Source organism: Mustelus asterias, chromosome 12, assembly GCF_964213995.1.
Source record: "Mustelus asterias chromosome 12, sMusAst1.hap1.1, whole genome shotgun sequence".
Lineage (NCBI taxonomy): Eukaryota > Metazoa > Chordata > Chondrichthyes > Carcharhiniformes > Triakidae > Mustelus > Mustelus asterias.
The window spans coordinates 3352832-3378824 of NC_135812.1; the positions used below are offsets into that span (position 1 = coordinate 3352832).

The 25993-nt window shown below is 49.1% G+C and overlaps 1 protein-coding gene across 3 annotated transcripts in view; it reads right to left on the reverse strand.

Moving 5' to 3' along the window:
• Window positions 1-25993, reverse strand: part of LOC144501185 (Na(+)/citrate cotransporter-like) — an 85091-nt gene that overhangs the window by 21033 nt on the left and 38065 nt on the right. For 2 of the 3 annotated variants that reach the window (XM_078224608.1, XM_078224610.1), the window contains exons 6-8: window positions 23927-24049; window positions 21072-21284; window positions 3090-3208 (exon numbers count right to left, since the gene is read on the reverse strand). In XM_078224608.1, coding sequence (XP_078080734.1) covers window positions 3090-3208; window positions 21072-21284; window positions 23927-24049 — 455 coding nt within the window. The remainder of the gene's footprint in view (window positions 1-3089; window positions 3209-21071; window positions 21285-23926; window positions 24050-25993) is intronic. The other variant, XM_078224611.1, reaches the window with a different exon arrangement.

Genomic DNA, 25993 nt, shown 5'->3' on the forward strand with positions numbered 1-25993 from the left:
TCCCATTGCTCCTCTCTCACTGTGAATGTTCCCATTGCCCCTCTCTCTCTGTGAATGTCCCCATTGCTCCTCTCTCACTGTGAATGTCCCCATTGCTCCTCTCTCACTGTGAATGTCTGCATTGCTCCTCTCTCACTGTGAATGTCCCCATTGCTCCTCTCTCTCTCACTGTGAATGTTCCCATTGCTCCTCTCTCACTGTGAATGTTCCCATTGCCCCTCTCTCACTGTGAATGTCCCCATTGCTCCTCTCTCACTGTGAATGTCCCCATTGCTCCTCTCTCACTGTGAATGTCCCCATTGCTCCTCTCTCACTGTGAATGTCCCCATTGCTCCTCTCTCTCTCACTGTGAATGTTCCCATTGCTCCTCTCTCACTGTGAATGTTCCCATTGCTCCTCTCTCACTGTGAATGTCCCCATTGCTCCTCTCTCACTGTGAATGTCCCCATTGCTCCTCTCTCTCTGTGAATGTCCCCATTGCTCCTCTCTCTCTCACTGTGAATGTTCCCATTGCTCCTCTCTCACTGTGAATGTCCCCATTGCTCCTCTCTCTCTGTGAATGTCCCCATTGCTCCTCTCTCTCTCTCTGTGAATGTCCCCATTGCCCCTCTCTCACTGTGAATGTCCCCATTGCTCCTCTCTCACTGTGAATGTCCCCATTGCTCCTCTCTCACTGTGAATGTCCCCATTGCTCCTCTCTCACTGTGAATGTCCCCATTGCTCCTCTCTCACTGTGAATGTCCCCATTGCTCCTCTCTCACTGTGAATGTCCCCATTGCTCCTCTCTCTCTGTGAATATCCCCATTGCTCCTCTCTCTCTGTGAATGTCCCCATTGCTCCTCTCTCACTGTGAATGTCCCCATTGCTCCTCTCTCACTGTGAATCTCCCCATTGCTCCTCTCTCTCTCTCTGTGAATGTCCCCATTGCTCCTCTCTCTCTCTCTGTGAATGTCCCCATTGCTCCTCTCTCACTGTGAATGTCCCCATTGCTCCTCTCTCTCTCTGTGAATGTCCCCATTGCTCCTCTCTCTCTCTCTGTGAATATCCCCATTGCTCCTCTCTCACTGTGAATCTCCCCATTGCTCCTCTCTCTCTCTCTCTGTGAATGTCCCCATTGCTCCTCTCTCACTGTGAATGGCCCCATTGCTCCTCTCTCTCTGTGAATCTCCCCATTGCTCCTCTCTCACTGTGAATCTCCCCATTGCTCCTCTCTCACTGTGAATCTCCCCATTGCTCCTCTCTCTCTCTCACTGTGAATGTCCCCATTGCTCCTCTCTCACTGTGAATGGCCCCATTGCTCCTCTCTCACTGTGAATGTCCCCATTGCTCCTCTCTCACTGTGAATCTCCCCATTGCTCCTCTCTCACTGTGAATCTCCCCATTGCTCCTCTCTCTCTCTCACTGTGAATGTCCCCATTGCTCCTCTCTCACTGTGAATGGCCCCATTGCTCCTCTCTCACTGTGAATGGCCCCATTGCTCCTCTCTCACTGTGAATGTCCCCATTACTCCTCTCTCACTGTGAATGGCCTCATTGCTCCTCTCTCATTGTGAATCTCCCCATTGCTCCTCTCTCACTGTGAATGGCCCCATTGCTCCTCTCTCACTGTGAATGGCCCCATTTCTCCTCTCTCTCTGTGAATGTCACCATTGCTCCTCTCTCTCTGTGAATGTCCCCATTGCTCCTCTCTCACTGTGAATGTCCCCATTGCTCTTCTCTCTCTCTCTGTGAATGTCCCCATTGCTCCTCTCTCACTGTGAATGTCCCCATTGCTCTTCTCTCTCTCTCTGTGAATGTCCCCATTGCTCCTCTCTCTCTGATAATGGGTCTATTTGGGTCGGTAATCTGTAACTAGTAGGATGCCACAGGACCAGTGCTGGGTTCTCAACCTTTCACAACCTATATCAGTGATTTGGATAAAGGGAGTGAATATATTGCTGCTAAATTTACTGATGAAACCAAGATGGGAAGTTGCCAAGAAGAAGTAGAGGATCTGCAAAGTAACACGGACAAGTTAAGAGATTGGACATAAATTTGGCAGGTGGAGTATTTTGTGGGTAAATGCAAACTGTTTCACTTTGGCATGACAAATACAAAAACAGCGTACTGTTTAAATGGAGAAAGATTGCAGAACTTGATGGTACAGAGAATCTGGGTGTCCTGAATCACACTAAGTTAATATGCAGCAAGGTGCAAGCAATACAAATGGAATCTTGTCATTTATTGCAAGAGGAATGGAATCAAAAATAGGGAGTGTTTGATGGGGGAACAGTGTAGAGGGAGCTTTACTCTGTATCTAACCCCGTGCTGTACCTGTCCTGGGAGTGTTTGATGGGGGAACAGTGTAGAGGGAGCTTTACTCTGTATCTAACCACGTGCTGTACCTGTCCTGGGAGTGTTTGATGGGGACAGTCTAGAGGAAGCATTAGTCTGTATCTAACCCCGTGCTGTTCCTGTCCTGGGAGTGTTTGATGGGGACAATGTAGAGGGAGCTTTACTCTGTATCTAACCCCGTGCTGTACCTGTCCTGGGAGTGTTTGATGGGGACAGTGTAGAGGGAGCTTTACTCTGTATCTAACCCCGTGCTGTACCTGTCCTGGGAGTGTTTGATGGGGACAGTGTAGAGGCAGCTTTACTCTGTATCTAACCCCGTGCTGTACCTGTCCTGGGAGTGTTTGACGGGGACAGTGTAGAGGGAGCTTTACTCTGTATCTAACCCCGTGCTGTACCTGTCCTGGGAGTGTTTGATGGGGGCAGTGTAGAGGGAGCTTTACTCTGTATCTAACCCCGTGCTGTACCTGTCCTGGGAGTGTTTGACGGGGACAGTGTAGAGGGAGCTTTACTCTGTATCTAACCCCGTGCTGTACCTGTCCTGGGAGTGTTTGATGGGGACAGTGTAGAGGGAGCTTTACTCTGTATCTAACCCCGTGCTGTACCTGTCCTGGGAGTGTTTGATGGGGACAGTGTAGAGGGAGCTTTACTCTGTATCTAACCCATGCTGTACCTGTCCTGGGAGTGTTTGATGGGGACAGTGTAGAGGGAGCTTTACTCTGTATCTAACCCCGTGCTGTACCTGTCCTGGGCACATACCTGACTTGCCCTCAGTCGAGACCTGAGTTTGTTTCCAGGGTGTAAAGTTTGGCTTCTGTGATGGAATGATGAACATGAGGAAAGCGATGAACATGACCACAGTGGCATCAGAGATATATCTGAAATATACAAGAATTGATTGATGTCAAGTTTGTGGAAGCTGACAGGTTTAATACTTGTGGATGAGAAATGGAACTCGACTGAGTCATTGGGTGGAATCTTACAATCTCTTTTTGCCCGTTTTGCAGCGGGAAAACGTCATAAAATCAGGCTTAAAGCGGCTAAGCGCGAATGGCACTCGTTTTCGCGCCCGTTGCAAGTTAAGGACACACGGTTTTCCGGCACGGTCAGTCTCTCGCTGGAAACGGGCGGTGGTGCCCCTTGGACAATACCACCATGGCACCCTGACAATGCCCTCCGGGTCCCGTAGGCGCAGTACTTGGGGCAGGGCCAATGGGGGTGCAGGCCAGGCGGCGGGGCCAATGGGGTGGGCCAGCCAATGGGGGAGGGGGGCCTGCTGCCAACCTGCCTGTGATTGGTGGGGGAGGGAGGGGGGGCCGCGATTGGTCTAGGTGGCGGCCCCCTGGGCTGCGGGCCCCCGTGATTGTCGGGAGGGTGAAGCTAGTTGATGCTGCCTGCAGTAGCAGGGGCCTGACACTCTCCCTCTGTATGTCAGACCCCTGCAGATGCTAATGCGCATGTGCAGCATCAGAGGTCTGCACATGCGCAATACCTCCCTCTACAGGCTGGCTGGCGAATCCCACCCACAGCCTCTGACTAGAAACTGACTAGTCCATCTTTACAGAGACAGAGTGCAAAGGATTGGGCGTGAAAACCCGACCAAAAATAGATCTGGAACTCTCCCATTTTCAGACTAGCTGGACACTTAGAAAAAATCACATAAAATTCTGCCCTCTGAGTCTAATGAGGAGCAGGAAGGCGTTATGACAATGTTTGACCTTCTGATTGTGATCAGTACCTCTGACTAAAATGTTGATTTTGGGGGAAGGATGCAAATGAGTTTGCCCCAGTGTGGGAAGTTTGTCCAAGTGTCACTGAGCAACCATTCCGTTCCCACGTTATGTCGCATCAGATTTTGCACTCTGAATGTAAATAGTCAAAACTTCAAAAAGCACAGAAACATCAAGCATTTGCTTCTAAACAGGCATGTGGGTCAGATCCTGGAGTGCGGCCAATGCCTTGTTGGCACAGTTCGTAGAGTAAGTTGGCCTCAAGAGGAGAGACAGACAGAAAAGGAAACCAGTTCCAAATGTATTCAACATTCAGATTTGGGACTTTAGATTTGGATTTGTCACTTGGATCTTTATCAGACCAAGTTACTCTCAGCCCCTGTCACTTCTTGTTTCAGCCCGGCTTTCATACTTTCTCTGGGTTCCTGCTTGCTGGAGGCCACTTGGTAATCAGCCCCTCAGGCAGGAGCCTGTCAGTCAGACTCAGCTGTTTGCAGGCTGTGGGCACAAAGCCAGGTTCAGGAGCAGGCCAGCACATTGTGGAATGAGGCACCTCGTCCAGTCTATATGTCATTCTCGCTCAATAGGGATTTCTGCTGTTTTCCCTGGAATCCCTCCCAGTGGCTCCGGGGGTAAGCTGGCCTGAGGACCAGCTTCACTCTGACCACACGACTGAAGGTGGACAAGTCCCCGGGTCCGGATGGAATGCATCCCAGGGTATTGAAAGAAATGTCAGAGGTAATAGTGGATGCGTTAGTGATTATTTATCAAAACTCGTTGCATTCTGGGGTAGTGCCGGTTGATTGGAAAACGGCTAATGTTACGCCGCTGTTTAAAAAAGGAAGGAGACAAAAGGCGGGTAACTATAGGCCGGTCAGCTTAACGTCTGTAGTAGGGAAAATGCTGGAATCCATTATTAAAGAGGAGATAGCAGGGCATCTGGATAGAAATGGTTCGATCAATCAGACGCAGCATGGATTCATGAGGGGAAAGTCGTGCTTGACGAACATGTTGGATTTTTATGAAGATGTGACGAGGGCGGTTGATGGAGGAGAACCGGTGGATGCGGTGTTTTTGGATTTCCAAAAGGCGTTTGATAAGGTGCCCCATAAAAGGCTGCTGAAGAAGATTAGGGCACACGGAGTTGGGGGTAGTGTGTTAAAGTGGATTGGGGACTGGCTATCCGACAGGAAGCAAAGAGTCGGAATAAATGGGTGTTTTTCCGGTTGGAGGAAGGTAACTAGTGGCGTGCCGCAGGGATCGGTACTTGGGCCGCAACTGTTTACCATTTATATAGATGATTTGGAGGAGGGGACGGAGTGTAGGGTAACGAAGTTTGCAGACGACACAAAGATAAGTGGAAAAGTGAATCGTGTGGAGGACGGAGAAGATCTGCAGAGAGATTTGGACAGGCTGAGTGAGTGGGCGAGGATATGGCAAATGGAGTATAACGTTGAGAAATGCGAGGTTATACACTTTGGAGGAAATAATAACAAATGGGATTACTATCTCAATGGAAACAAATTAAAACATGCTACCGTGCAAAGGGACCTGGGGGTCCTTGTGCATGAGACGCAAAAGCCCAGTCTGCAGGTACAACAGGTGATCAAGAAGGCAAATGGGATGTTGGCCTATATTGCGAGAGGGATAGAATATAAAAGCAGGGATGTCTTGATGCACCTGTACAGGGCATTGGTGAGGCCGCAGCTGGAATACTGTGTGCAGTATTGGTCCCCTTATATGAGGAAGGATATATTGGCATTGGAGGGAGTGCAGAGAAGGTTCACCAGGTTGATACCGGAGATGAGGGGTTTGGATTATGAGGAGAGGCTGAGGAGATTGGGTTTGTACTCGTTGGAGTTTAGAAGGATGAGGGGGGATCGTATGGAGACTTATAAGATAATGCGGGGGCTGGATAGGGTGGAGGCGGAGAGATTCTTTCCACTTAGTAAGGAAGTTAAAACTAGAGGACACAGCCTCAAAATAAAGGGGGGTCGGTTTAAGACAGAGTTGAGGAGGAACTTCTTCTCCCAGAGGGTGGTGAATCTCTGGAATTCTCTGCCCACTGAGGTGGTGGAGGCTACCTCGCTGAATATGTTTAAAGCGCGGATGGATGGATTCCTGAGCGGTAAGGGAATTAAGGGTTATGGGGATCAGGCGGGTAAGTGGTACTGATCCACGTCAGATCAGCCATGATCTTATTGAATGGCGGGGCAGACTCGAGGGGCTAGATGGCCTACTCCTGCTCCTATTTCTTATGTTCTTATGTTCTGTGTGTGAAAAAATTGCCCCTCTGGACACTTTTGTATCTCTCCCCTCTCACCTTAAACTGATGCCTTCAAGTTTTAGACTCCTCTACCTTTGGGAAAAGATGTCATCTATCTGCCTATGTGTGCCCCTCATTATTTTACAGACATCTATAAGATCACCCCTAAGCCTCCTACGCTCTGGGGAAAAAGAATTCCAGTCTATCCAGCCTCTCCTTATAACTGAAACCATCAAGTCCTGGTGGCATCCTAGTAAATATTTTCTGCACTCTTTCAAGTTTCCATATATCCTTTCAATAGGGTGACCAGGACTGTACACAGTATTCCAAGTGTGGCCTTACCAATGTCTTGTATAACTTCAACATGACGTCCCAACCCCTGTATTCAATGTTCTGTAAGAGTTTTAACAACACTGAGAAACTTACTGTGTTTACCCCAGTCCAACGCCGGCATCTCCACTTCAATGTTCTGACCAATGAAACCAAGCATGCCGAATGTCTTCTTCAGCACCCTGTCCACCTGTGACTCCACTTTCAAGGAGCTATGAACATGTACCCCGAGATCTCTTTGTTCTATAACTCTCCCCAACGCCCTGCCATTAACTGAGTAAGTCCTGCCCTGGTTCGATCTACGAAAATGCATCACCTCCCATTTGTCTAAATTAAACTCCATTTGCCATTCATCAGCTCACTGGCCCAATTGATCAAGATCCCGTTGCAATCTTAGATAACCTTCTTCCCTGTCCACTATGCCACCAATCTTGGTGTCATCTGCAAATTTACTAACCATGCCTCCTAAATTCTCATCATAATCATAGAATCATAGAAACCCTACAGTGCAGAAGGAGGCCATTCGGCCCATCGAGTCTGCACCGACCACAATCCCACCCAGGCCCTACCCCCATATCCCTACATATTTACCCGCTAATCCCTCTAACCTACGCATCTCAGGACTCTAAGGGGCAATTTTTAGCACGGCCAATCAACCTAACCCGCACATCTTTGGACTGTGGGAGGAAACCGGAGCACCCGGAGGAAACCCACGCAGACACGAGGAGAATGTGCAAACTCCACACAGACAGTGACCCAAGCCGGGAATCGAACCCAGGTCCCTGGAGCTGTGAAGCAGCAGTGCTAACCACTGTGCTACCATTCATATAAATGACAAATAACAGTGGGCCCAGCACTGATCCCTGAGGCACACCGCTGGTCACAGGCCTCCGCTTTGAAAAACAACCTTCTACAACCACCCTCTGTCTTCTGTCATCAAGCCAATTTTGTATCCAATTGGCTACCTCATCCAGGATCCAGTGATATTTAACCTTATGCAACAACCTACCTTGTCAAAGGCCATGCCAAAGTCCATATAGACAACATCAACTGCACTGCCCTCATCTACCTTCTTGGTTACCCTTTCACAAAACTCAAATTTGTGAGACATGATTTTCCATTCTCAAAGTCCTGCTGACTGTCCCTAATCAGTCCTTGCCTCTCTAAATGCCTGGAGATCCTGTATCTCAGAATATCTTCTAACAACTTCCCCACTACAGATGTTCGGCTCACTGGCCTGTAGTTCCTAGGCTTTTCCCTGCAGCCCTTCTTAAACAAAGGCACAACATTTACCATCCTCCAATCTTCACCTGTGATTATCGATGATTCAAATATCTCTGCTAGGGGACCCGCAATTTCCTCCCTAGCCTCCCACAATGTCATGGGACACACTTCATCCGGTCCCGGAGATTTATTTGTCTTGATGCGCTTAAACTCAATAAACTGAACACCATCCAGGACAAACGAGCCTGCTTGATAGATACCACATTCATCAACTTCAATACTCACCCCCGCCATCACTAATGCACAATAACAACAGTGTGTTTGTTCCCTCTACAACATGCACTGCAACAACTCACCAAGGCACCTTCCAAACCCTCTAGAAGGACAAGGATAGCAGGCACATGAAGACGCCACCATCTGGAACTCACCATCCTGACTTGGAAATATATTGCTGTTCCTTCACTGTCGCTGGGTCAAATTCCTGGAACTCCCTTCCTAACAGCACTGTGGGTGCACCTACACCACATGGACTGCAGCGGTTCAAGAAGACAGTTCATTACCACCTTCTGAAAGGCAATTAGAGATGAGCAATCGATACTGGTCTAGCCAGCGACGCCCACATCCCATGTGTTAAGGATCAGATCGGAAACCCCAAAATATGTTATGGAGCCCAACTAGACACCAACTATTTTTTTTTATTTTGGCATTAGTCAAATTGGCAGGTCAAATGGGATGAAAGGGTACAATATAAAGGGAAAGACTCTTAGTACTGTAAAGGATCAGAAGGACCTAGGGGTCCGGGTCCATAGGACTCTAAAATCGGCCCCGCAGGTGGAGGAGGTGGTTAAGAAGGCGTATGGTGTGCTGGCCTTTATCAATCGAGGGATTGGGTTTAGGAGTCCGGGGATAATGATGCAGCTATATAAGACCCTCGTCAGACCCCACTTGGAGTACTGTGCTCAGTTCTGGTCGCCTCATTACAGGAAGGATGTGGAAAAGATTGAAAGGGTGCAGAGGAGATTTACAAGGATGTTGCCTGGATTGAGTGGCATGCCTTATGAGGATAGGGTGAGGGAGCTCGGTCTTTTCTCCTTGGAGAGACGTAGGATGAGAGGAGACCTAATAGAGGTATATAAGATGTTGAGAGGCATAGATCGGGTGGACTCTCAGAGGCTTTTTCCCAGGGTGGAAATGGCTGCTACGAGAGGACACAGGTTTAAGGTGCTAGGGGGTAGGTACAGGGGAAATGTTAGGGGGAAGTTTTTCACACAGAGGGTGGTGGGCGAGTGGAATTGGCTGCCGTCAGTGGTGGTGGAGGCAAACTCAATAGGGTCTTTTAAGAGACTCCTGGATGAGTACATGGGACTTAATAGGATGGAGGGTTATAGGTAGGCCTAAAAGGTAGGGATATGTTCGGCACAACTTGTGGGGCCGAAGGGCCTGTTTTGTGCTGTAGTTTTTCTATGTTCTATTAGTGTGAGGATAAGGTGTTCCACTCCAGATGTGATTCTATTGACCTGCGAGGAAGCTTTTCTCAAAACAAACTTTATTTAACAAAACTGTTTAAATGTAACAAATGAATTAGCTTAACTTTTACCAATTGAGCTAGTTAAGCATGCCAGAATACTGCTAGCCTATTTCTATTAGTTCCAATTTAAGCAATATTCCTCATAGACTTGAACTCCACTTCAAAATCAGTTCACAAACAACAGGCTTACATGCTGGTACATGGGCTGCTAGTCCTCAAGCCTCCAGAACACCTCTGGAGAGAGATACCTATTTTCTAGCATGTCCCAAACAGCAGCCTCCAGAGAGAAAGAGACAGAGAAAAAAACCCTACTCCTTGCAGACCCAAGCAGAAAACTGCCTGCTTTTCTCTGTAAGCATAGCTCCTCCCATTAGCAGTTGACTCTGCCTCTGTCAATCAATCTAATTAACCCTACTCTGAAACGGCAGGGGACAGCCCAAAATCTGCATTAGCTCAGATTAAAACAAACACCCCATTATCTAGGATCAGTTATTCTTCTACATTCTCAGCATCTGGGCTGCCAAGAGCAGACAAATCGGCACCGTAAACAGAGCTGAATTTTAAACATACCCTCCACAAGAAGCAGAATTTAAATACATTTCTTAAAGGCAAAGTAGTGTCGCACATGAATGAATGAAAAATTCCCCTGGGTGGAATATCTGATACAGGCTGCGTGCTGTACCTCCCTGCCAGTAGAGAAGCAGACATTAGTTAGTGCTTATTACACGGCTTTGGTTACAAACACCAAGTCACATCCAATCTCCTGCACATTCGGGGCAGCACGGTAGCACAGTGGTTAGCACTGCTGCCTCACAGCGCCAGGGACCCGGGTTCAATTCCTGGCTTGGGTCACTGTCTGTGTGGAGTTTGCACATTCTCCCCGTCTCTGCATGGGTTTCCTCCAGGTGCTCTGGTTTCCTCCTATAGTCTAAAGATGTGCGGGTTAGGTGCATTGGCCATGCTAAATTTGCCATTTAGTGCCAGGGGAACTAGTGAGGGTAAATGCATGGGGTTTTGGGGGTAGGCCTGGGTGAGATTGTGGGTGGTGTCGACTCGATGGGCCGAATGGTCTCCTTCTGCACTGTAGGGATTCTATGGATTCTGTGCCTGAGAGTCAGTCTTTGAGCTCAGTCACAATGCTTCCAATTATCACTCAGTCTTTTCCCACAACCTCTCAGCCTGGAATGTGAGACATTTGGCTGATTTGTGATCAGGAATATTCACTGTTCTGTGCTTGTTAAATTAATTGTTATTCTTTACTTGTTCCCTTTTCATTTTCTCCACTCACTTGGTACAAAGTAAAGGATGTGACAGACATTCTCCCTGACCTCAGAGCTGTCACACTGCATTAGATTAAAAAAGGACACCAGGATAGTGGGAGGCCATTCTGCCCATCCAGCCCGTTCTGCCATTCAATGACATCATGACTCACCTGTGACCTTCCTGCCTTTACCCCATGTCATTCGTACCTTTGGCTGAAGAGAAATCTCTCAATCTCAGACTTAAAGTTAACAATTGATCTTCACCAAATTGCTGTCTGTGGAAAGAATTCCAATTTTCTACCACCCTCTGTGTGTGGAAGTGTTTCCTAATTTCACTCCTGAAAGGTCTGCCTGATTTTTTGACTCTGCCCCCTAGTCTAAGACTATTCACCCTGTACTCCCAGTCCCTCTCTCTGTCAACTGAACTCAAGCACAGTCCAACCCAAAACAACAACTAATTTCTTTCCTCTCTCCAGAATCCTGACATTTTCTGCATTAATGCAGTTATCAGTCAGAGGGAGGATGGAGGGAAGGGGGAGGATATGAATATATCAATTACAAGCCAGAGTAGGCCACTCGGCCCTCCAGCCTGCTCCACCATTCAAGAAGATCATGGCTGATCTGATTGCAACCCCAACTCCACATTCCCACCTGCACTGTAACCTTTCACACCAACCTCCCCCACTTCCCCTTGTTAATCAAGAATCTATCTAGCTCTGATTTAAGAATAATCAAAGGGTGGAAGGGCAGAATTTTCCTGTTTTGCCCGCCACGGGAATTGTAGCGGGAGGGGCGGACCATGCAAAGGTCTGTTGACTTCGAGCGGGGTTTTCCGGTTTTGGGGTGAGCGCGGCTGGAAAATCCTGCCCAAAGACTTTTGTTTCCACTGCCTTTTGAGGGAGAGAGTTCCAAAGACTCAGGACCCTCTGAGAAAAAATATTCCTCCTCATCTCTGTTCTAAATGGACAATCCCTTATTTTTAAACAGTGACCCCGAGTTCTAGATTCTCCCAGAACAGGAAACATCCTCTCCACATCCGCCCTGTCAATAGACCTCAGGATCTTAAAGGTTTCAATCTTACTCTTCTAAACTCCAGCAGATACAAGCAGAGCCTGTACAACCTTTCCTCATAAGACAACCCACCCATTCCTGGGATTTCTTGAGTAAATCTTCTCTGAACTACTTCCAATGCATTTACATCCTTCCTTGAGAAGGAGACCAATACTCTACACAGTGCTCCAGGTGTGGTCTCACCAATACCTTGTATGGCTGAAGCATAAACAATTCCCCTTGCAATGAACAATTACATTCTATTCACTTTCCTGATTACTTGTTGTACCTGCAAACTAGCCTTTTGTGATTCATGCACTAGGAGCCCCACGTCCCTCTGCATCTCGGAGCCAAAATGGACAACCTCACATTTTCCCACATTATATTCCATTCGCCAGATTTTTGCCCACTCACCGAACCTATCCATGTTTTTGTAGCCTCCTTATGTCCTCCTCAAAACTTACTTTGCTGCCTGTCTTTGCATCATCAGCAAATTTAGCAACATACTTTCAGTCCCTTCATCCAAGTCATTTATATGAATTGTAAAAGGTTGAGGCTCCAGCACTGATCCCTGTGGCACAGCACACATTACATCTCGCCAACCAGAAAATGACCCATTTATGCCTACTCTCTGTTTCCTGTTAGCCATCTTATATCCATGCCAATATGTAACCCTACACCATGAACTTTTATTTCCACAATATTTCCACAATTATCGAATGTCTTCTGGAAATCTAAGTACAGTGCATCTACCAGTTCCCCTTTATCCACAGCACATGTGACTCCTTCAAAGAACTCCAATAAATTGGTGAAACATAATTTCCCTTTCACAAAACCTGTTAACTTTGCCTGATTATCTTGAATGTATCAAAGTGTCCTGTTAAAACATCTTCAATAATAGCTTCTAACATTTTCCCTATAACAGATGTTAGGCTAACTGGCCTATAAGTTTCCTGGTTTCTGTCGCCCTCTCTTTTCTCACTGAATGCGTTACATTAGCTATTTTCCAACCTGTGGCAACTTGAGACCACAAATAAGGTAGTTGAATGTGTTGTTTGAAAGAAGGGACTTCTTTATATAAATAAATAATGATGTTTAACAATAACAGTAACTCTGCAGAACTGCAATAACTATGGAAACAGGAGCACTAGTAAAATGGGTCTTGCTTGCAGAACAAGCAGACTGAAAATCCCTTCAAAACCCACACATGTTGACAACCCTCAACAAACGTCTGTAAAACAACTACATTGGAGAAAAAGCTTATAAGAACACTCTGTACTCAAAATGACACTCTGAAACACTTCCCCCCCGCCCCCTCCCCCAGGACAGAAACACAACGAAAGTAACATTTCAACTGTACAAAAGTCTGTCAGGAGCTTTGCAGTTGCATTGTGATCTACGCAGTCCCACTGTTGAATCTCGTAACGGTGGATCTGGAATCAAAGGTGAGGAGGGAGATTGAGAATCTGTAGCTGTTCCTCTTCCCCTCCCCCCAGCAGAGTCCACTGGCAAACCTGGACATGCAGGAACTGCTCCCTGGTGAATGTCCACAGCGGCCTTACCCTCTGCCATGTTATCTGTAACTCTTGCTGACTCTGAAGAATCTATCTATCTGCTTGCTCTCCACTTCAATGGACCTTTGCTGAGCTGTCACCCCACCCCGCCCTCCAAGCAAACGCGGCCCTTTCCCTTTGACCCCAAGGAGGCTTGCCCTTGCTTCTTGATTATTATACGCAACATGGACTTCCAACACCCCGAGCAAAGGAATGGACTCTCCAAAGACTAGTCTCTGCCGGAGTAAGGCGCTCAGTTAGAATCCCAAGTCAACTTGTGGATTTCTTCACTAATTATGGATGCAGAGGCTGCTGTGTCCACCTCCATCTTGCCATTGACCACCACGGCCAGAACAACAGGCTCTGCTCATTCCTCATTACACTGCTGGAAGCTTCCTCCTCTGCCTCTGCGGAGCTGTCTAGGTGACGCAGAGCTGATTGAAGCTTGTTCGAATTTTCTTGCTCAGTCCTCACCTTGCTCTTCACTAAATGCCCATTCTTGTTGCCCCGGTGACAAACAGCATCCATAATTCTGCAGTGATTTGCACAGTGTGGCCCACCTTACCTAAAACACTTCACTACTTTCACCTTTTTGCTTACAACCCCTTTCTTCATTTGATGCAGCGCTCCCACTTGGGCACATTAGCTTTCAGAAATCGGAAGCATTCTTTCTGGATGTATCACAGCTTGGTATGGCTCCTGCTCTGTAAAAGACTGCAATAAACTATAATGGGTCATGAGCGAAGCCCAGTCCATCACTCAAACCAGCCTCCCATCCATTGGTACTGTCTACACTTCCCGCTGCCTCGGAAAAGCAGCCAGCATAATCACGGACCCCACTCACCCCAGACATTCTCTCTTCCACTTTCTTCCGCCAGGAAAAAGATTCAAAAGTCTGAGGTCACGTACCAACCGACTCAAGAACAGCTTCTTCACTGCTGCTGTCAGACTTTTGAATGGACCAACCTCACATTAAGTTGATCTTTCTCTACACCCTGGCTATGACTGTAACACTACATTCTGCTCTCTCGTTTCCTTCTCTATGAACGGTATGCTTTGTCTGTATAGCGTGCAGGAAACAATACTTTTCACTGTATGTTAATACACGTGACAATAATAAATCTAATCTTCATGCCCTGCAAAATCTCTAGCGCCTTCTTAAAAGTCAGTGTGGCTTCCCCTAACAACCAACACTGAATGCTGTCCTCGTTAATGCCGCAGACCAGTCTATCTCTGAATATATCTTCTAAAACTGCTCTGAAATCACTCTGTTCTAAAAGCTGGAATAATTCTGACACAAAGTTAGCTACAACTTGACCTGTTTTTTGAAAATGGCCATGAAATTTGAATCTTTGAATAATCACCGAGGGCTGTGGATTATGGTGATTCCGGACCAGAGCAACTAAATCTGTAACTGAAATCTCTCCTGGTTTCCGTGACGTGGCCAGATTCCTCATCAATTTATAAGTCTTCACCCGCCCCCCGCCACGCACTCAGGAAAATCAAGCACTGCTTCACCTCATCTTCTATTCCATTTACTAAAAAAAATCCTGCAACCTCTCCATGTATCGAACTCACCAACCGCCCCAAACATAGCTGTGGTGCTGATAACTTGAAATTCCATTGTATAAACCCATGATGAAAACTAGCTCTTAATTGCGTGCAACCTCGTGTTGCCATATTGAAGCATCGACAAACTTTGTTTTCTCTTCGCTTGCCGTTTTTTCCTCCATCAAAAAGATGTGGCAATTTGAGACCACAATAAAGGTAATCAAATGTGTTGCTTAAAAGGACATAAATAAATAACACAGTTTAACAATAACAGTAACTCAGCAGAATAGTATTAACTATGAAAACAGGAGCACTAGTAAAACAGTTCTTGCAGACTGAAAAACCCGCCAAAGCCCACAGATATTCAGAACCTTCAACAGATTACAAAGGAGAAAAGGCTTATAAAGAGCACTCTGCACTTAAAATCACTCCCTGCAAAGCAATCTAATGGGACCTTCCCCAATTCTCATAAACTTTAGAAAATTAAAACCAATGTAGCAACAATCTCACTAGTCACTTATTTTAAGATCCTAGGATGAAGTTTACCAGGACCTGAGGACTTGTATTTGCTTACCACCACTTCCCTGGTGGTTGTAATTCTTCCGAGTTCCTCCCTCCCTTCCTACTCCTGAGATGTTACTTGTGTCAGGGGGACAGAGTAGAAGATGGACGGAAGGGGGATCATTAAATCCCACTCCCAAGAGAAACATCAACCCTGGTACTGCCCTCCTTCACAATGGAATTGACCCCAATCAGAATCCTGATCCTAATGCCAGGATGGGGCATGATCCCTCTGGGAATTGGAGACACGTGTCTCTAAGTGTTGCTAATGTGTTTGTGAGCTCCGCCAACACAGCATCCAGATAGTTCTTCCTGTATTGAATTCATCTTCCACCCGAGTGCAGAATGTTCGATGTCGGCACTCGATGGGCACTCTCAACCCACCCAGAGAACTGACGGTAACCCTAGGCAACAGATTGGTTTCTGCTTTACTCTCCAAGTATGTTCTTGGCTGGATTTCCCTGTTAAACAATGAGCTGTGTGTTCCCCAGAAACTCCTCTGAAGCTGCTGCAGCTCCCACTTCTCCAGCCTCTCCGATGGGCTCTGTATATCTGCCGGTTTTCTTTGTAACCTGGTTTGCGGAGGAGCAGAATTTCCTTTGGGATTATTGCCCTTTAAAGGCTGCTGTCTGATGATGGGGTTCTGTACAGGCTGCTCAACCTGGAGACTGCCCCATCCCCCAGCTCCCCCAGAATTCAGGTCGAAGTGAACACAGACCCCTTAGAGAATGAGACTGGGAGATAATAATGGGAAGCAGGAAATGGCGGGGGAACTAATTAAATACTTTGGCTGGAATTTTACCGCCCCGTCCACCACGGGAATTGGAGCGGGCGAGGGGCGGACCGTGGAAAGGTCTGTTGACCTTGAGCGGGAGTTTACGGTTTCGGGACGAGCGACGCCGGAAAATTCCACACTTGTGTTGGTCTTCACACTGATAGCTTTCCAAAAATGCTAACTAATCAAGTGGCAAAAAACAGGCACGGGAGAGAGGAGGACGAAAATAAATCCAATAACAATCACTAGAAAAACTACTGGGGCTGAAGTCTGATAAATCCCCTGGATCTGACGATGCATTTCATGATATTAAAGGAAGTAGCTACAAAGGTATTGGATGGACAGGTAGTAATCTTCCAAGAATCCTTAAATTGTTCATTTAGGCACCGCACAAAAGGTTACTTATATAGAAACATAGAAACCAGAAGTAGGCTTAGGCCATTCGGCCCTTGAAGAATACTCTGACACTCATTTTGATCATGGCTAATCATCACATTCAATATCCTGATCCTCCCTTCCCCTCGTGTCCCTTTAGCCCCAAGAGTTATATCTAATTTCTTCTTGAGCAATTTATTTATTTAATTAGTGTCACAAGTAGGCTGACATTAACACTGCAATGAAGTTACTGTGAAAATCTCCTAGTCGCCACACTCCGGCGCCAGTTCGGGTACACAGGGATTTATCCACCCTTATGCCCGCAAAACATTCAATACCCCCTCCTTATTAATCTTTATGTGCTCCAGAACTTCATCATCCCAACTGAAATCTCCAGCTGAATACAGATGAAAAATATTCATTTAAGATCTCACCCACGTCCTCTGGCTCCAGGCACAGATTGCCCCTTTGGTCTCTAATGGGCCTCACTCTTTCCCCGCTCTTAATAGACTTACAAAATGCCTTGAGATTTTCCTTAATCATATCTGCCAATGATATTTTGTGACCCTCTTTGCCCTCCTAATTTCATTTGTAAGCTCCCCACCGCACACTCTCTACACTCTATACCCCTGAAGGGCCTCCCCCATCTTTAGTGCTCCAAATCTACCAAATGCTTCCTTTTTTTCTTTGTGAAACACTCGATATCCCTGGACTCGCTGCTCTTGCCCTTCACTCTTAGGGCCTGACTTTACCATTTCGAGTCTAAGGGCGGGATCCGGGCGTAAAACGGATCCGAGCCCGGAATCCTCTTCCCAGCGCGCCCATACGCTTTTTGCCGGCTCCGGTCCGATCTGTGCCGTGGGCGGGGCATAGCGCTGCCGGAACGATCGGAGCTCTGAACTGCGCATGCGCAGTTCGAAAAAAATCCGAAGCAGCGCACCCGGGCGGGGTGAAAAAAACAGACCATCTGCGGGGGGTGGGGTAGTGGGAGGAGGAGAGGGGGCGGGACCCAGATCACCCTCTGGGGGGGGGGGGGGGGTAGTGGGAGGAGGAGAGGGGGCGGGACCCAGATCACCCTCTGGGATGGGGGGGGGGGGGGGGTAGTGGGAGGAGGAGAGGGGGCGGGACCCAGATCACCCTCTGGGGGGGGGGGGGGGGGGGGGGGGTAGTGGGAGGAGGAGAGGGGGCGGGACCCAGATCACCCTCTGGGGGGGGGGGGGGGGGGGGTAGTGGGAGGAGGAGAGGGGGCGGGACCCAGATCACCCTCTGGGGGGGGGGGGGGGGGGTAGTGGGAGGAGGAGAGGGGGCAGGACCCAGATCATCCTCTGGGGTGAGGGGGGGGTGGGATGAGAGGGGGAGTGACGTGTCATCCTCTGGCGGGGGGGCTTCTGTGCCAGTCTGCCAGAGTCCTCACTGGAGGAACGAATGCGTCCGGCGGAACCCCCTGCTCCCTTCCTCCCCACCGATCGGCCACAGACTGGCACGGAACCACCCCCCCCCCCCCCCCCCCCCGAGGATGACACATCACTCCCCCTCTCATCCCACCCCCCCACCCCCCTGAGGATGAGACGTCACTCACCTTCCCATCCCACCTCCCGCTCCAGAGGATGAGACGCCACTCCTCCCTCCTTCTCCCACCCCCGCCCCCCCAGAGGGCGATCTGGGTCCCGCCCGCCCCCCCCATCCTCCCCCCCGATCCTCCCCCCGCAACCAGAGATCCATCAGGGAAAGGCAGCGGAAGGCCAGGAAGGTGCTGCAGGGTCTCGATGGACTGCAGGTCGGAAGGATGGTGGAGGGAGGCAAGCGCTGCTGAGGGGGCCTGCCTCCCATGGGGGTCTGATCCCGGGGGGGGTGGGGGGGGGGGCTCTGCCGAAGGGGGCCTGCCTCCCAGGGGGGTCCGATCCCGGGGGGGGGAGCTTCCGGGGTGGTTAGCGGGGGGGGGGGAGTGGTCTGCGAAAGATGGTCGAGGAGGATGCGCTTTGGAGGTTCCCCTGCAGAATAGAACTCCGCTTCGGATTTTTATTCTGCAGGTCGCTTACAGCGTGGGTCCAGGACGGACGAGAAGATGGTGAAGTGGCATTTGGAGGTAAGGTTGGGCGCGCGGTTCATTAATTCGATTTAAATGCCTGCTAAAATGCTAATGCATTTAACTCGTCGCGCCGTCTGGTCCAGGTGCGGACTGGGCCCGCGCCCGGATCGGGTTCCGGTAAAGGCACGATCTGCTTGAAGTCGGGTGCAGATCGCGTTTTAGGCCCGACGCCCGACTTTACCGCGATTTCGCATAGTTTTGGTAAAATCGGGCCCTTAGTGGAACACTTTGACCCTGAATTCCCACTATTTCACTTTTAAAAGACTCCCACTTTCCAAATGTAGATTTCCCTGCAGGTAGCTGCTCCCAGTCTACATCTGCCGGATCCTGTCCAATGATATGGGGATAACGTGGGAAGGGGGAGTTGTGGATAATCATAGCAGATCAGTCACAATCTCATTGAATGGTGAAGCAGACTCAATGGGCCGAATGGCCTATTTCTGCTCCCACATTTTATGGTCTTAGATAATTATATGCTGCTTATCTATTCTTCCTTCTAAAGTTCACTTTCTCCCGCATTATACTCCAGCTGCCAATTTCTCCCACAGTGACTTGACCGAGCAATTCCACTGACGAGACTCTTTATACCCTTTTGACAACCTACATCCATGTCTATGTTGGTGTCATCGCTGTTACTCACGATTGAGGGAACTCTGACCTGTCACATGGTCAGTACTGAGGGAGTGCCGCACTGTCAGAGGGTCAGTACTGAGGGAGTGCCGCACTGTCAGAGGGTCAGTACTGAGGGTGTGCCGCACTGTCAGAGGGTCAGTACTGAGGGAGTGCTGCACTGTCAGAGGGTCAGTACTGAAGGAGTGCCGCACTGTCAGAGGGTCAGTACTGAGGGAGTGCTGCACTGTCAGAGGGTCAGTACTGAGGGAGTGCCGCACTGTCAGAGGGTCAGTACTGAGGGAGTGCCGCACTGTCAGAGGGTCAGTGCTGAGGGAGTGCCGCACTGTCAGAGGGTCAGTACTGAAGGAGTGCCGCACTGTCAGAGGGTCAGTACTGAGGGAGTGCTGCACTGTCAGAGGGTCAGTACTGAGGGAGTGCCGCACTGTCAGAGGGTCAGTACTGAGGGAGTGCCGCACTGTCAGAGGGTCAGTACTGAGGGAGTGCCGCACTGTCAGAGGGTCAGTGCTGAGGGAGTGCCGCACTGTCAGAGGGTCAGTGCTGAGGGAGTGCCGCACTGTCAGAGGGTCAGTACTGAGGGAGTGCCGCACTGTCAGAGGGTCAGTACTGAGGGAGTGCCGCACTGTCAGAGGGTCAGTGCTGAGGGAGTGCCGCACTGTCAGAGGGTCAGTTCTGAGGGAGTGCCGCACTGTCAGAGGGTCAGTACTGAGGGTGTGCCGCACTGTCAGAGGGTCAGTACTGAGGGTGTGCCGCACTGTCAGAGGGTCAGTACTGAGGGAGTGCCACACTGTCAGAGGGTCAGTACTGAGGGAGTGCCGCACTGTCAGAGGGTCAGTACTGAGGGAGTGCCGCACTGTCAGAGGGTCAGTACTGAGGGAGCGCCGCACTGTCAGAGGGTCAGTGCTGAGGGAGTGCCGCACTGTCAGAGGGTCAGTGCTGAGGGAGTGCCGCACTGTCAGAAGGTCAGTACTGAGGGTGTGCCGCACTGTCAGAGGGTCAGTACTGAGGGAGTGCCGCACTGTCAGAGGGTCAGTACTGAGGGAGTGCCGCACTGTCAGAGGGTCAGTACTGAGGGAGTGCCGCACTGTCAGAGAGTCAGTACTGAGGGAGTGCCGCACTGTCAGAGGGTCAGTGCTGAGGGAGTGCCGCACTGTCAGAGGGTCAGTACTGAGGGAGTGCCGCACTGTCAGAGGGTCAGTACTGAGGGAGTGCCGCACTGTCAGAGGGTCAGTGCTGAGGGAGTGCCGCACTGTCAGAGGGTCAGTGCTGAGGGAGTGCCGCACTGTCAGAGGGTCAGTACTGAGAGAGTGCCGCACTGTCAGAGGGTCAGTACTGAGGGAGTGCTGCACTTGTGGAGATGCTGCCTTTTGAAGAAGAGGTTCAATCAAGTCCCCTATCTGACCTCTGAACTGAAAGTAGAAGTTCAAATGGCCACTCTTGGGGGAAGGGCAATGGGAGTTCTCTCCAGTGTCTGGGACGAATATTCGTCCCCGAGCAACCCGTATTAAAGCAGATTGTCTGTCAGGATCATGCTGCTGTTTATGGGATCCTGCTGTGCACAAATAGGTTGCTGTTTCAAAGAACAAAGAAAAGTACAGCACAGGCAGAGGCCCTTTGGCCCTCCAGGCCTGTGCTGATCATGATGCCTGCCTAATTAAACCCGTATGCGCTTACTATTCCAATCGCAATCGTGACTACACCCTCTAATCTGGTGAAAGGTGCAACAGTAATGTAAGTGTTTGCTGAACCGAGTGATGGTGTGGCTGCCTGTTTACAACCCGGCCTTGGGATTGTGTTACCTTCTCTTCAATACTCACTTTGTGCCATTTCTGTCGAAGACACTTCCCCAACCTGGGACAAAGCCGGGCTCACGAGTAAACCACAGGATCACCAGCAAGGCGAACAGGGTGAGGACAGCTTTCTCAGCAAAGCTCATGGGGCCCAGCAGGGTGTACTCTTTCTGAATGATTCCATGCGCTCTCTCCTCCTCCAACGAGACTGGGATTCCCCATCCCCACAGCGCCCGGAAACTGACAAAACAAAATCATCGGATCAGCTCCATGCCATTGATATTAGTGCTTTCCAAATGTCTGTGGGGAAGGATTGAGGTCTCTTCATGGACACCAGGCCCCAGATCCTCAATACACCACTTGCATCATTGTCACCTTCACCATGAAGACAGCAGTCTGGTAGAACTGATCACCTTTCTCTCACAGATCTCTCTGAAGTACAAGAATCCCGCTCCGTTAGAGACCTCCCAATGCCGGGATCACCAGCAGAGTGCTGGAGAGGCTTGAAATCAGAGGCTTCCGAGTGGAGGAGAGAATTGCAGTGGGAGGAGCCCAAAGATTTCTTGTGGGGATTCTCAAATCAGATCCCCACGTCTCATGGAAGCTCAAACAGACTCGTAACCATTGGAGACACCAGCTCCTCCCTTTCTGTAGCTGCCAGCACGGGGTTAGATACAGAGTAAAGCTCCCTCTACACTGTCCCCATCAAACACTCCCAGGACAGGTACAGCACGGGGTTAGATACAGAGTAAAGCTCCCTCTACCCTGTCCCCATCAAACACTCCCAGGACAGGTACAGCACGGGGTTAGATACAGAGTAAAGCTCCCTCTACACTGTCCCCATCAAACACTCCCAGGACAGGTACAGCACGGGGTTAGATACAGAGTAAAGCTCCCTCTACACTGTCCCCCATCAAACACTCCCAGGACAGGTACAGCACGGGGTTAGATACAGAGTAAAGCTCCCTCTGCACTGTCCCCCATCAAACACTCCCAGGACAGGTACAGCACGGGGTTAGATACAGAGTAAAGCTCCCTCTACACTGTCCCCATCAAACACTCCCAGGACAGGTTCAGCACGGGGTTAGATACAGAGTAAAGCTCCCTCTACACTGTCCCCATCAAACACTCCCAGGACAGGTACAGCACAGGGTTAGATACAGAGTAAAGCTCCTTCTACACTGTCCCCATCAAACACTCCCAGGACAGGTACAGCACGGGGTTAGTTACAGAGTAAAGCTCCCTCTACACTATCCCCCATCAAACACTCCCAGGACAGGTACAGCACAGGGTTAGATACAGAGTAAAGCTCCCTCTACACTTTCCCCATCAAACACAGAACTCCCACTCACCTGACGAAGGAGCAGCACTCCGAAAGCGAGTGGCTTTTGCTATCAAATAAACCTGTTGGACTTTAACCTGGTGTTGTTAGACTCCTTACCCCATCAAACACACCCAGGACAGGTACAGCATGGGGTTAGATACAGAGTAAAGCTCCCTCTACACTGTCCCCATCAAACACGGTGAGAAGTCTCACAACACCAGGTTAAAGTCCAACAGGTTTATTTGGTAGCAAATACCATAAGCTTTCGGAGCACTGCTCCCAGGCCAGGTACAGCATGGGGTTAGATAGAGTAAAGCTCCCTCTACACCGTCCCCATCAAGCATTCCCAGGACAGGTACAGCATGGGGTTAGATACAGAGTAAAGCTCCCTCTACACTGTCCCCATCAAATACTCCCAGGACAAGTACAACACGGGTTAGATGCGGAGTAAAGCTCCCCCTACACTGTCCCCATTAAACACTCCCAGGACAGGTACAGCATGGGGTTAGGTGCAGAGTAAAGCTCCCTCTACACTGTCCCCATCAAACACTCCCAGGACAGGTACAGCACAGGGTTAGATACAGAGTAAAGCTCCCCCTACACTGTCCCCATTAAACACTCCCAGGACAGATACAGCATGGGGTTAGATACAGAGTAAATATCCCCCTACACTGTCCCCCATCAAATAGTCCCAGGACAGGTACAGCACGGGGTTAGATACAGAGTAAAGCTCCCTCTGCACTGTCCCCATCAAACACTGTAAGAAGTTTAACAACACCAGGTTAAAGTCCAACAGGTTTATTTGGTAGCAAAAGCCACACAAGCTTTCGAAGCTCTAAGCCCCTTCTTCAGGTGAGTGGGAATTCTGTTCACAAGGGGCTTAGAGCTTCGAAAGCTTGTGTGGCTTTTGCTACCAAATAAACCTGTTGGACTTTAACCTGGTGTTGTTAAACTTCTTACTGTGTTTACCCCAGTCCAACGCCGGCATCTCCACCCCATCAAACACTCCCAGGACAGGTACAGCACGGGGTTAGATACAGAGTAAAGCTCCCTCTACACTGTCTCCGTCAGGTACAGCTTCTCTTCTTAAAGGGAGAGAGAGCTGCTGGGTTTTGATGGTCCTCTTGTTTTGAAAGTGGTGCGATCGAATGTGGATCACTCACCAAGGAACAATATTCCTGCCTCAGCTGGTGTTGCTGGCCTGGGCTGTCTTCACACCATTGAGTGCCCGCCTCTCTCTACCTTCCTCGTTACAACCCACAGACATCTCTCCCCTCTCTCTCTCTCCTCCTTTGAGAGACTTCACCCCGACTCTATGTCCAAGCTTTTGGTTACATGTCCTATTCTGTCTCCTCACGCGACTCGGTGCAAAGCCCCTTTGATAATCGCTCCAGTGAAGCAAGTCAGGATGTTATCCAATATGTAAGGCACTATATAAATGCAAGTTGTTGTTGCAATTTACTTATACAGTTCTATAATTCTGATTTTAAACAAGTGGCAGTTTGTGTTGACTCACCCTCAGTACCGCAGGTGCAGCAGTAAAAAAAAAGTCACTTACTTTCTTCCCAGGAATAAAATCTGTAGCCATATCCAGCAGAGAAACAAAATGATCAGCATGTTGGGAAATGAGAAGCCAAACCATGTGGCAAAATTAATCACCTCTCCATTGTCCGGATAAATCCTTGAAAACAACAAACACAAAGTCAAATAAAACCCTTAGTACCCTCACATCCTTTCATAAAACATCCCCTCAGGGATCTTATTTTGATTCATGCTTGGGGCATAAGGGGTGAACTTATAGAGGTCTATAAAATAATGAGGGGCACAGATCAGCTAGATAGCCAATATCTTTTCCCAAAGGCAGGGGAGTCTAAAACTAGAGGGCATAGGTTGAAGGTGAGAGGGGAGAGATACAAAAGGGTCCAGAGGGGCAATTTTTTCACACACAGAGGATGGTGAGTGTCTGGAACAAGCTGCCAGAGGTAGTCGTAGAGGCGGGTACAATTTTGTCTTTTAAAAAACGTTTAGATAGTTACATGGGTGCGATGGGTATAGAGGGATATGGGCCAAATGCGGGCAATTGGGACTAGCTTAGGGATTTTTCAAAAAAGGGCAGCATGGACGAGTTGGGCCGAAGGGCCTGTTTCCATGCTGTAAACCTCTCTGACTCTGTGAGCATTAAGACCAGTTTTTGTTACCCAGCCCTAATTGCCCTCGAGAAGGTGATGGTGAGCCATTTCCCAGAATGTTTTGAGTCTGGATGACGAAGCTCTAACAAAGGATCTTCCAGACTCGAAACGTTGGCTCTGTTCTCTCCCCACAGATGCTGTCAGACCTGCTGAGATTTTCCAGCATTTTCTCTCGATGAATCAAAGGCATGGATTAACACATGGGAGTATAATATTATTGCTATCATAGAGACATGGCTGCAGAAGGGGCAGGACTGACAGCTAAATATCCTAGGGTATAGAATCTTCAGATGAGACAGGGAGTAGGGGGGCAGTGGCGGTGTGTGGGCGTGGTATTACGATATTGATTGAGGAATTGATTACTGCAGTGAGGAGGGATGGTATCTTTGAAGGCTCCCCAACTGAGGCCATATGGATGGAACGTAAAAACAAAGAGAGGGGGCAATCACATTGTCAGAGGTTGTGCTATCGGCCAAACAGTCAGGGAGAGATAGAAGAGCAGATGTGGTTGACTCTTGACTCATAGATATCTTGAGAAATGGCCAAGCAAGCCACTCAGTTGTATCCAACCGCTACAACAAAAACACAAAGGAATGAAGCCAGACAGACCTCCCTGAATAACCTAGGCACTGGAAACCAAACTGGCAAACCCAGCCCGGTCAACCCTGCAAAGTCCTCCTTACTAACATGTGGAGTCTTGTGCCAAAATTGGGAGAGCTGTCTCTCAGACTGGTCACGCAACAGCCTGGCATAGTCATACTTATGGAATCATACCTCACAGATAATATCCAGACACTACCATTACCATCCCTGGGGAGTCCTGTCCCACCGGCAGGACAGACCCAGCAGTGGGGGTGGCAGCACAGTGATATACAGTCAGGAGGGAGTTGTCCAGGGAGTCCTCAACATCAGCTCTGGACCCCATGAAGTCTCATAGCACCAGGTCAAACATGGGGCAAGGAAACATGCTGATTACCGCATACCGTCTCCCCTCAGCTGATGAATTGGTATTCCTCCATGTTGAACACCACTTGGAGGAAGCACTGAGGGTGGCAAAGATGCAGAATGTACTCTGGGTGGGAATTTCAATGCCCATCACCAAGATTAGCTCAGTAACAGCACCTCAGACCGAGCTGGCCGGGTCCTAAAGGAGATCGCTGCTAGACTGGGACTGCGGCTGGTGGTGAGGGAACCAATGAGAAGGAAAAACACATTTGACCTCATCCTTAGCAACCTGCCTGCCGCAGATGCATCTGTCCAGGACAGTATCAGTCAGAGTGACAACCATGCAGTGCCTGTGGAGACAAAGTCCTGTCTTCACATTGAGGATACCTTCCATCGTGTTGTGTGGCACTACCACCGTGCTCAATGGGATAGACTTTGAACGGAGCTAGCATCTCAAGACTGGGCAGCCATGAGTCGCTGTGGACCATCAA